Source organism: Gadus chalcogrammus, chromosome 11 (genome assembly GCF_026213295.1).
Source record: "Gadus chalcogrammus isolate NIFS_2021 chromosome 11, NIFS_Gcha_1.0, whole genome shotgun sequence".
In the NCBI taxonomy this organism is placed as follows: Eukaryota; Metazoa; Chordata; class Actinopteri; order Gadiformes; family Gadidae; genus Gadus; species Gadus chalcogrammus.
Genome location: NC_079422.1, coordinates 17,552,138 through 17,564,291, shown reverse-complemented (window position 1 = coordinate 17,564,291; position 12,154 = coordinate 17,552,138). Strand labels below are relative to the sequence as shown.

Sequence of the window (12,154 nt, the reverse complement as noted above, 5' to 3'; positions counted from 1 at the left end):
TGCCCAGCTGGTGAAGTATGGTTTACTAGTGAAGCGCATGAATAGGCGGAACATAAACGTTTTAGTCAACATAAAAGAATCAACCATCATGTCACATACTTTACTATTGATTGACGTGGTTACCGTCTGTTGGCATCGACTTTGCTCAGTTTTGTACGTTGTGTACTGGTAAACCAGCTCTAGATAAGGGCAAGTGTTGCCTTCCATACAGTGGCAATACTGTATGCGCTTCTCATCAATAAAAGCAAAAGGATAGTAGGTGATAGGCATCAAGGCATGCAAACTTGAAACTGATCCTACCAAGTTCTGTTTAGTTCTGACTTTTTTATCGGATAAGAAAACCCTACTGTGAAGAACTTTAAGATTCCCAACTGGCTGTTTCCCAAGTGCACATGATGTCGCTGTCGGGAACCCGGGTAAGCGTGAGCGTCATCACTGGCGAGGAGCAGTCTCGTTATCACCAGGAGAGTGAACGCGCCTTTATCCAAATTTGTCCCAAATTGCCGAAAGGAAGTAGAATCATAACAGCGTCATGAAGTGTCGTTCACGCATATTTTCAGACGGCAAGAAAATGTTTTCCCCATAATTACCAGTGATGTGAACGCATCATAAAAGCAGATTCTCAAACAGCTTGTAATGGCCAATTACACTCAAGCCGTCAACCCCTTTAGAAGGTGAAGAAAATGGGAGTAGAAGCATGCATAGGTTGTGGACAATAAAAATAACCTTCAGAGCTAGATTGCTTTTAATCAAGTTTTCAATTACAAATGCGCAAAGTAGAAAAAAATATTTTTTTCCAAATACATTTCAAAGGTCTCATTTAACAGCATGTTAAAGAAAATAAAACTTTTAATTGAATAACACACCTAGAACCAGTTTCCTCCAAATATACAACACCACACACTAACCTCATCCATGCACTCAAACCTAAAACCCGGAGATTAACCAGATTAGTTCATTTATTATGTACCAACTAAACCGATCAAAGACAAAAGGGCTGCTACAAGCGTGGTGCAACCTGAAGTGTGAAATGCTCATTTCGGGGGGGGGGGAGTTTAAATTAAAAAAGCATTCCTCTCGACCATTGATTGGCTGAAAGAGGGACTGAGAAGAATTCCCATTCTACACAACAGGCATATGACATTGACATTTGACCAATACCCAGGAATGTTCTTTGGGCTGTCACCCAAGTTTCACGCAGGCCTGATTTTATCTGCATCAAAACGTCCAATATTGCAATGCAATTTCACACCATGTAGCCCCGGGAATGACCCTGGAAAAATCAGGTCGTTCTGAGCGGGAGGGCTTCAGTCATCGGAGCCTTTCACCGCTGAATACTCCAACAGATCTGGCTTTACTTGGGACACGGTACTTTTAAAAGCACCACCTCATTTCATTCTTGTTCCAAAGCGTTACTTCAATGAAGTCACAAATAGGCTTTGTTCAAATATTTTGACCAGATTCCGGTCAACTAATCATGGGTGAAAAACAAGTAAGCCATAGACATCTTTTAGAATAGCGCACAAAAATGTTTTAACCGTCGGAAGTTCTGTATAAATAAAACGGTAAAGACGAAAGAGGGGGTTATTTTGACATCAAAGCAATGAAATATACCTCTGAATTGACAGATTTAAGCAGTCATGAAAATGTCACACCAACATATGGGATTACAGTGGATGAAGGCTAATGCACGAACCAAAACTCAGCCCTGATATGTTGTTTTTCCAGATCCCTTCCTGCTTTTCAGCAAGACAACAGCTGACGGCCCCACCTGACATTTCCTGTAATACGAATATTTCTATGGTCTAAAAAATATTATCTATAGATGAAACGTCTGAGGAAAAGAAAAGAAAATACACTTATCCAGATTTTCCTTTATCAGGCATGCACACACTTATGACCGTGATATTTCAGATTTGAAAGCTGAAACGAGCAAAAGTGACAAATCAAGGTCATCCAAGTCAAAAGTGCAATACGAAGACTGAAGCTCAAAAATGTAGGCCATTTTAAATTCTAAGACGCGCACGCACCCACACACATTCGGACTATACCTCCTTGATATCGTGAACATCAAGAGGCAGCCGACTGCATCTCATGAATAGAGTCAAACACTTGACCCTACAGACGGGTGTAGGGTCAAGTGAACAGAGCCTGACTTTCCTTCTACAACACACAGAACTGGGAGTTAAGAAGCCATACGGCCTATGGGGTATCCAACAATCTGGCTGATATGCAGATGCTCTTTCCTTCCAGCCCGTTTTGATTACATTAAATTCAACAATGTATTAAAAATTACACAAAGAACAAAAAAACACCTGTAAGAAATCTATGGCAGTTGTGGGCCGAATTGTTAAATCTTTAAAAAGTCACAATCTTTCTCAGAAATCTGTACCCTCTGCTCAACTAGTGAACCATAAACGGTTCAAATGTATTTTGACTAGGGATGAAGTTTCAGTGGGGGGTTGACAAATTATTTAGTATTTGTTGACATACCAAATGCGAGTCATCGTAAAATAAGGTCTCTGTGTGATGGACATGACCTGTTGAGAAACCGCTAAAAGTCTGGGTAGTTACTTTCCCAGAGGTACCAATGATACTTTGTCCCCAAAGTACCTCAAAGCCATATGTAGCAAAGCATGTTCTTTCCCAAATAAAACTTAGAAGCGTGGTTAATGAGTGGTTTTTAGTTTGCATAGCCTTGCTTTGAATGAACGGCAAACTGAGGTCTGTTTTGCCTGACTTGTGCCCTCGAGAAAATCATCCAGTACCGTAACAAGAACAGGTTCACGGTATGGAGTCATAAACAAGCAGTAGTCAGTGAGCCATTTTGTTCAAGCTAGCCTTGGATTTGCGGGCATTTATGTGTGAATACAGTCTACAAAACATCCATGGGACGCATCTGACAATAGCTGCGTTTCCATCTAAAAAGGTGATGCAAATCTTTAGAAAGTTCGCAAAAAAGTAATTCGAATTAGGTGCGTTTCCATCAAGTGGTTGGAGCGGAATAGGGTGATGACGTTACACGTTGATGTCGGCAGGTTTGCTATGGCCAGTCGTTATGCGGAAATCGGAAAGACTGTCAGTCCTGTGTGTTCAAAGTTCGCTACGTCACAGCTGATTCGCAAAATGTGTTTCCATCTCCCATTTTGCGAATTAACTCTGTTTTGCATTTCTCAAAAACCACCTCTAGCGAGCGGATAAACTTTTTTGCGAATTAGAGGATTTTGATGCGAATTTTGGTGTTTCCATCACCGTTTACTGATTCGATACTTCAAAGTTCGCATTCAATTAGGGGGATTGAAACGCACCTAGTGTCCTGTTCCAGGCCCTACTCGATTCCATCTCACCTAAGGATACCACCTGTCAAGCACAAGAGGAACAGAGAAAAACGATGCAGATGTGACTGAAACACAACATGAGTCTTGTCTTCCAACTGTAGAAAACATTCTATCGCAACTTTATCATTCAACTCGCACCAACACAACAAATAATTTAGTGAGGGAATCGATAAAACATTTGTCTGGTTTGAAAAGTCAAGAAAACGAGGCGTGTGAACAGCCGATAATGCCATGTTAGAGGTGGTGTCACTTCTCGTTTGAAGACCGTTTTAGGTGCGAGCAGGATATCAATTCTGCCCATAGAAGACATTGGACACTTCCTCGGCTAACTTCAAAAAAGTACCTTCTGATTGGGAACTGCATCAGGTCTCAGTAACTGATTTGGGACTAAGGTATAAGGAAGCACATAATTGTACTCGTCAGGCACGGGGGTGGCTAGAAACTACTGCAAACAACATACCACTACAGGATGTAGTCATAACACCAAACTATCAACTCATTCATTCGAACTTAGGAGGCGGTTACAGCAACTCATTGATCTTGCGCGGCACAATTAGCTAGTTTGGTTTCGGGTTCACAGCGATAGCATTCGTTATGTTTTTTTTCTCGTCCATGTTCGCTTTCAACACAACAGTCAGCAGTATCGGCTTTCAGACATAATTGGTATACAAGATAGGTAAGAAAAGTAACCGTTATCCCAACTGTTCTGTGTCACATGGCATCTCCCTCATGGCCAGGTATCCTTTAATCTTTTGAGAAGGACCGAGATGGAATAGGCTCTACGACGGGAAATACTCTCCTCTTTTGTCGGGTCGCATTCAAATTCTTGCTCCTAAAGGATAAACAAATCAACTGTACCCCCCCCATATAGTGAGACAACTGTCCATTTTCATCCAAATTTTAAAGATGCCAAATTCGGCAACACAGTGGGCAAATCGGTGAGCATTGTACAGGTGACCGAGTCTTCTTCCCTCGCATACTGGATCATTGATTTAAAAAAAGCTAGTTTCCAAGTTCCTTCCAGCCGCCCCTAGCTGCAGAGGAGGTCGTCCAGGGCCAGCGTTGGAATCTTGTCAAAGTCATAGGCGTCAAACAAGTCACTGATTCCCTGCCCCTCGCCGAGGCCCAAGAGGTAGTCGTCCTGGTCTAGGTTGGGGGGGCCCAGGTTCAGGAAGGGCCCCAGGGCTCCCCCGAGGGCCCCTAAGGCAAGCGGGATCTGGTCTTCCGTTTGCTGCAGAAGACTGGTGAAGGGGGAGGAGATGGGGGACAGTGTCGTGACGGAGACCGCCTCGTTCGAGGGGGGGGGAGGTGCGAGGGAGTTGCCGCCGGAAGTGGTTTTGGAATTGATGGGTTCTGGAAGCACAAGCACAAGACAAGGCATTTCCCAAATGAGTCCCAAATCCTGGGTCTGATAAGCATGGAGGTTGTACAGCCACCAAAGATACTCTTACTGCGATCTCTGAAGGACCCTTTTGATACTAGATGCTGGTGAGTGAATGTCACGTGTTCGGGTGGGCCAGTGATAACCATTCACTCATCCGCTCATTTAACATTTAACAACAGCAGGTCATTGCAGACAGATGTATGTACCCATCCGGTCATTGGCAGGTGACTACCCGGTCCACTTGGTAGTCAGAGGTAGCCGTATTTCACCACCCACCTTGAACAACCTTGACGAAGGGGGAGTTTCCGTTGATGTCCACGTTGCCGTTCTTGACTGGACTCTTGGGGTCGTTTTCCTCATCAGGACACAACAGAACTTCTATAGGGCCCTTCGTACTCGTCAGATGGATGGAGAGGCTCTGGAAGGGAGACCATGATGAGATGTTACATTAGTCACCTGGGCCCAGCTTTTCAAAAGTAATCCAGTTGGATTTCGGATCACGGATTGGATAAAATCTTTGAAATTCGTTTTTCAATTCAAAAGAGGGATTCCGAAATAAAATCTGATCATGTAATCCGATGTTACATATGATCTGGATCAAACCTGCCCTTTGGGTTTTTCAAAAGTTTGAACTCGGTTTGGGATCTATTTGATCCAAAAAAACTGGATTATCCTGGATTCAGTTGGTTGGTTATCCTGAAATTTGGTATTTGGATCACAGTGTTTCCATCCAATGTTCCTTTAAAAACTGACATATAAGTAAGATGGATCAGGTGATCCTGAATAGCAAAACATGGGATTTCAAACTCTGGATCAATATGATCCAGATTTTTTTTTTTTAAAGACTGGGATGGAACCCTGGATATCAAAGTTTAATCAAACAACAGACTGGTGAGAGCATGCAATTTATGCAATTGGCAATAGACTAAGCTTAAGATTTAACAAACAAGAGCACCAATGGGTTTCACCTTACAGCTACAAACAGCCTTGTTACCCTACAGTGGTTTATTCTTCAAATGCTGTCCAAGAACATTACACGAAAAAAAAAAAAAAAGGGACCTTTCAAGGAACTAAATGTGTCACTTTTTCAAACGCTACTCTGCATCAAGTCTAAACCCTCCCACCCTTTCCAAATCCTTCGGATATCTCATGCATTTCCAAAGGCAGTGGATGCAACACAAGACGCTATACATCTGCCCAGGACAGTGCGTTTACATACCTCCTCAGGGTCTGGAACCTCCAGCTTGGTTTCACTAGGAGCTTTAACCACTATAACCGTCTGGTCCCGGAGGTTTCCCAGTTCCCTGATGTCCTGGTAGGTGACATAGGCTAACGTGCAGTGGAATCAAGGAGTAACAACGGTGTCAGATCAGTGCGTGCGCATGCGTGTTTCTCTTTCGTCTGATAAATGTACTTATTGTAAGTTGCTTTGGATAAAAGCGTCTGCTAAATGCCCTAAATGCAAATCTAAATGTGCGCCCACACCTGACCATTGTCTTGAAATACAATGCATCTTAGAGGCTAAGTTAATTAATATTTCATGATGAGCGCACATGTTGAAAACATTGTTGTACCCGTTCTGGATAGTTTAAACTAGGGATGCACCATAAATTCAGCCACTGAAATGTTCGCCCGAAAATGGCCCAAAACATAATTTTCGGTTTCGGCCGGAGGAGTAAAAAGGCCAAAAAGGTTTCTATTTTTGATGATGTGAGAAAAAAAAAAGCAACCAGTGTGGAATGAGCCGGGTGCGCTTCATCAAAAGAGAGATTAAAAAAGAGCCGCACGTAAGTTTGTTAAGAACTAAATGACAATACACAGATGAAAAATGCGCCCAGCGCACCTGTTAAAACGAATGAATGTAAAAGAGCAAAAGCCACATTCAGTATGTTCGGTTTCGGCCAAGAATTTTCATTTCGGTGCATCCCTAGTTTTAACGGAACGTGAAGCATTTGGATCAATAGAAAGTTATTAGCAACCCATTGTCAACCAAGAGTTAATAAGGTTTGATGCACCAAATATGATAACATATATACAAATATACAACAGTATCGTCACACACATTGCATTTTCAAATCTGCAAACATAAATTCCTCGGATAGATTGAAGAAAATTGATAAACCTTCAGAAAGCACGAACAATGCTCCAGATTTTTTGACGGATGCGCTTCATAAATCAAGGCTGTTGTTTTTTTCCTTTTTGTAATGTCACAAAATGAAAAGGATATTTTTGGTTGTTTGGCATCTCGCTCATATGCCGCACATCCAGGCTGCATCTCTGGATGAGCTGCTCCAGCCTCTGCTCCTCTTCCCCCAGGGCAGAGACCTCAGACGTCAGCCTCTGCCTTTGACTCAAGGCACCGTCCACCTCAGACAGACTGCAGCCCCTGGACAAGAGACAAAATGGAGATTTTACGGGCCATCCCAGGAACCGCCGATACGGCTTAGTGGCTGTCTATACGGATTCTAGTACTATTTTTGGCTCGACTAATTTTCCTTACTTTGCCATGGTTGGATACTAACCAACTGCCTATATGTCTCGATTGGCATTAAGGAATTCAAACATAAATGATTACACACTTTGATAGGTATGAGCTTTGGATAAACTGGCACAAAAGGATAAACTGGATAAACTGGCACAAAAAACAAGGAGTACACAGTAGTGTGGCAAGTGACTGGCCACAACATGACCAAAATGTGATGATTGACACTCCAGGTCTTAGATACCCACATTAAAATCGAGGGCTAAAAATGCCATCTTTGGAAACTTTTCCAAATGGCCAATTAGCGCATTTTAAAAGAGCCCGTCCATGCATTTGCTGTCATGGGGATTTGCAAATCATTCATTCAGTAATCCATGCAGGAATCAAACACATGCAGGAACTTCACAACACTGAAGGAAACCGTATGGGACGGACAGGGGTCGGACGGACTTACATCCACTGGATATTGTTCTTGGATTTCTTCTTTATCAGGTGAATTCCCTCCAACACGTTGGTGATGTCATACAGTCGTCTTTTCTGAACCTGAATGCGGTAACGAGGCGATAACCAATGTAATGTAAATACATGCAATACAGCGGCCAATGGCAGCAGGCTTTGCATCCTTCACATTAATCTTAATACATGCAGACTACTGGTTAAACCTTTCCCACAATAATGCAGACAATAAAGAAAGATGTGCTTTATTTATACATTTGTATAATACTTTTGCTACCAAAAATGTGTAACATAATCTACTAATTTGAGGTTGAAACAATGACAGTGACTTACAATATTTAGACGGCCCTAATAAGAAAACTTTTACATTTAGTTGAGCAATAATAATAAATTGTATTTATAGTGCTCTTTTCATCTCAAAGATCTCAAAGGGCTAGAGGTTAAAAAACAAATAAAAACAGCAGTTTTGTAAAAAATAAAAAATAAAAAATAAATAAAAAGGCAATAAATGCCCCTTCTGCTGTGACCTATGAACCCACCTGCAGAGTCTCAGCTGCTTGGTTGAGATCCAGAACGCCATCCGACGACTGAGCGAGCAGCTCCACAAATTTCTTTGTGAGCAGACCCAGAGAGGTGTCATAGCGGGTCTTTTCCGTCGGAGACTTTGGAACTAGAACGCAAAAAATGGTGAGCGGGAAACTTGGACAAATGGTTTAGTTGTGTACACAAGTGTAAACATTACAGTCACCGAGAAGAGACATGCACAAAATGCAAGACTAAAATTTGTTAATGACCCCTTTAGGGATACGACTATTGCAATATCATTGTCAAAACATAAGTGACATCAAGTGTCCCGCATTGTGGGCAATCTTAAACAGGAAACTGGGCCGGAAACAAGAACCTGAAGGGGCATAGTGATGTCTTATTTTCTGTTTCATTAGGGAGATATTTTACTGACAGGAAATGATTTGCTTGAGTAACTGAGTGAATAAAAAGTCCCCTCCTAGGATTTCAGCAGGGTATGTTGAGTGGCCAGTGCGACACATTTGGATTTCAAACCTTTAGACCCTTTTTAACAGTTTGGTAGGGGAGGTCGGGGATGTGTTGCCAATTCAGGCCTAGAGATCACTGCGCCAAGCAACAGGATTGGTTGACCACATTAAGTGTAAGAAAGTGAATCACCCTTTTCACCCAGATTTGAGGTTGCCTGAAAATCAAACATTGGATATTGATCTCAAGTCTGACTTGTGAAAAAATGACAATCCAGGCCAAATAAGTAACCTAGTGTTCTTGACTTTACCGGTTAAGAGTCATTAGAACATACAGAATGGAATTATGCATAATAAGCAAAAAGTTCCCAATTATTAGGTTCTACTATCCAACGTTCAACAATGAAATGCCTCTAAATGTAACCTAGGGTCAAGATGATATCTGCAAGAGGGAGATTTAGATGGTGTATGCTGCCATCTACTGTACTAGTCATGAGAAACCAAGATAAAATACTCAGGCAGCCATTTTAAAAAAGCAGTCTGCTGAGGCTCTATGTTAACATTAACATTTAGTCTTTCCGCCCCAACCTTTCATCTATAGAAACCCTCAAGTGAGGTTTTGAACAATCAAAGTATGAATGCAATGTGGGGGAAACTACAAAAATTCATTAACTACAACCAAGTACAGAAAATAAGCTAAACGGAGTGCAGAGTAACTACAAGAATAAGAAATAAGGCTGGGTTTCTAATTATACAATCGAATGTGCCGTCACGTACTTAGAAGTCGATGCAAAGCATCAAAGATACAAGCCTATATACCCCCCCCCCCCCCCCAACACACAGACGGACACACAGTAGCAGATTCTTCCTACTTCTTTGCGGCTTTAGGTGTTTCCCATTGGCCACTGATGCAGCTCTTCCTCTGGGTGTCTTGGCTGGTTCTGCTAGATACTGGTGATCCGAATCGTCCAGTGCCAACCGCCTCTTCGCCTGTAAAAAAAGGTCACAAAACGTCCACACAATAAACACAAATATCTAAAGTATAGACATCTATATCAAAATACACTGTCCCGTCTACCCAGGTGTTTAGGACAAGTTGGAATATATCACGATTGCTACTCTTGCAACTATAATAGTCATAACTGCCAGCCCTCATATCGCTGGCCCAGCGAGTAGTGCCCATGTCCTGCTATTTTTGACGCAATTTAGTTCAGGATTCATGCAGGCCACATGTCAACAGCACCAATCGAGCTCATGGCAAACCTGGCTATGATTGTGCATGAATCATAACCTTGATTAAATTGATTATAGACAACGGACAGAGCATATAAATGAATGCACATGTAATAACCATGTCATGCACGTTTGAATGAAACCTGGATTCGTAAGGTTAATGAATGCCACGACTAGAGGACTCCTTGGACATGTGGCGTTCATGTGCTCACCACCCTAATAGGCATTCATGCGATCACCCCCCTAAGCCCAATAGCCATGTGTATCTCAGCTAGAACAAATAGGCTTAAATGTGAGATCTTTGTGAAAGCCAATCAGAAACATGCATTTGATTTTCCATGTCAAATTGGTAACAATGTATTGCACAGTTATTAGGTTAGGTAATGGCAAGATTGTACACCCCAGGAGTTCTCCATTTTGTTAAACCGCAGACCAATGAATTCACCTACCTTAAATAGAATTTTAAAAGTAGGTCATCAAGCCTGACTTCCTGTATTATTCGAATATGGCCTGGGCCATGACAGGCAGTAGGAAGGTTTGAAAATTGGGGACTTTATAGTCCATGATTGGTACAGGACATGTAGACGATTTATGGTTTCAAAATTATAGTGAAAGGACTTCCATTTTAAATGTGAACGGGGGGCAAGAGACCATTTCGTACCCAATGCTTTCATATTCCTGCAGAATTTAGGAGGCTCATAATCACAAACAAGTCAAAATGTAGATAGAACCAGTCATCATTCTGATAAAAGCAGACGAGACGTTTTTCAAAGTAGGCGACTTTAAAGACTCCAAACCCTAAAGTACTCCAACTTTGCATGAAGCCCATGTGAAGTCACTTTCCGATGCCAGCATCACAAAAACTTTATGATCAAGACCAAGGCCATGTCTGTGCCTCTCAACTATGCATAAGCTACTACTGGGCTTGCAAGCTAACTCGTTTTTTTTTCTTTTTTTATACACGTCCCTCCATCCAAGTTGGATGCATCTTCCGAGACGACTGCAGAACACAAATCTAAAAGTACTCGAGAAACCGCAGTGAATCTGCAGTGTTAGCTTATGCACTCGTGGGTCATTTTTGCATCATGTATATAACGTACGCTAGCTAGATTAATGCTGGAGCTAGTCGCCAACCACCCCACCAATCTCCCTTCCCCCCCCAACAAGACAGTAACAACAGGACTAGGCCACCGCTAGTCATCTCCGGGCTTTACAGCCGTCTGATCGCCAGGGCTGAAGCCCACCTCGAGGCACAGTCAAGTTAGCATTGTGTGCCTTTACGTGTAGCTTCATCCACAAAGTTACCCAACTTCACGGTGACCATCGCGTCGATCACGTCGTAGAAGCACTTTGTTAAGTGAGCTAACAGCAGTTAGCCACATCGCTAACTGAGTAAGCTTCTCCAAAACGAGTCCTGTGGACGGAGGGGCTAAGTAGCTAGCAGTGGAGACGAGCTCGGCTAACCTTAGCAGGCTACATTTGTTTCTTTATGGCTAGACAAAACTTCAACAAGCTGGTTCATTTACCGGTGGTCTTCCTAAAGCGGGTCGCTGTCCCGATCCATTGATTGCAGCTTGTTGTGGAGTTGAGTAAAGGTTGTTTATCTGAGGCTCTGATAAACATACATTGGAGGTCTGAGTGATGTTGCAAGGCGGAGGGGTAGTTATTATTTGGAAATAAGTTGTGTTGGATAAAGCGGGGTTAAGTCGATCTGAGAGGGTTGTTAAAATGATATTATTGTCCAGAGCAGAGCTTCCGACCCCCGCTAAAAACACTTTGTCCGGAGCCGAGGAGATCCCTCTTCTCATCTTGGTAGGACTCGGGTAACCCTTCTGCCTCCGTTCTTTTAAACACGTTTCACAGCTAATCGGCTGCAAAAATATAAAAAATAATCAGACCGAAGTTCAGATGGGAATCTGATTTATCGGCTGTTAATGCGTATTTTTCGATAGGCAATTGCATTTAGGCAGATGCAACGGATTATAAAGTAGCTCAACTCTCGACTCCTCCGTCTAGAAATGGCTTCAGGAAACGGACTGATGAATGAAGGGATACGGTTTACGCGCTCAAGAGCTCCCGCGAAACTCAGATTTCCCGGGAGTTTTTCAAAAATAATGTACAGGTCGAACGCGATTGGCCGTTCAGAGCCGCGACACCGCCTTTATTGATGCAGCTCTGGCCAATGGCGGCCGAGCGTTCACCGCGCCACGTGTTCATTGGGTGGTTGTAAACAGGCCGCGTCACTCTGGTCACGCGTGTGTGTTTCTGACAG

General features: G+C 42.6%; 1 protein-coding gene across 1 annotated transcript; it reads right to left on the bottom strand.

Moving 5' to 3' along the window:
• Positions 1-715: 715 nt before the first annotated feature.
• On the bottom strand, positions 716-12,005 carry LOC130392069 (transcription factor E2F3-like). The gene is made up of 8 exons (XM_056602492.1): positions 11,409-12,005; positions 9,522-9,639; positions 8,200-8,330; positions 7,659-7,747; positions 6,950-7,108; positions 5,942-6,056; positions 4,999-5,140; positions 716-4,691 (listed from the first exon to the last, which is right to left on the bottom strand). The coding sequence occupies exons 1-8, from the start codon at positions 11,688-11,690 to the stop codon at positions 4,369-4,371; spliced, it is 1,359 nt and encodes a 452-aa protein (XP_056458467.1). The 5' UTR covers positions 11,691-12,005; the 3' UTR covers positions 716-4,368.
• Between the last annotated feature and the right edge of the window lie 149 nt (positions 12,006-12,154).

Excerpts from the sequence above, each read along its gene's own strand:
- LOC130392069 (XM_056602492.1), bottom strand. The coding sequence starts at position 11,690 with ATGAGAAGAGGGATCTCCTCGGCTCCGGACAAAGTGTTTTTAGCGGGG. Across the intron at positions 6,057-6,949 it reads GAGATGCCAAACAACCAAAA|GTTAGCCTATGTCACCTACC; the intron begins ATATCCTTTTCA and ends ATTCCACTGCAC. Across the intron at positions 5,141-5,941 it reads AGGTTCCAGACCCTGAGGAG|AGCCTCTCCATCCATCTGAC; the intron begins GTATGTAAACGC and ends TCTCCCTTCCAG.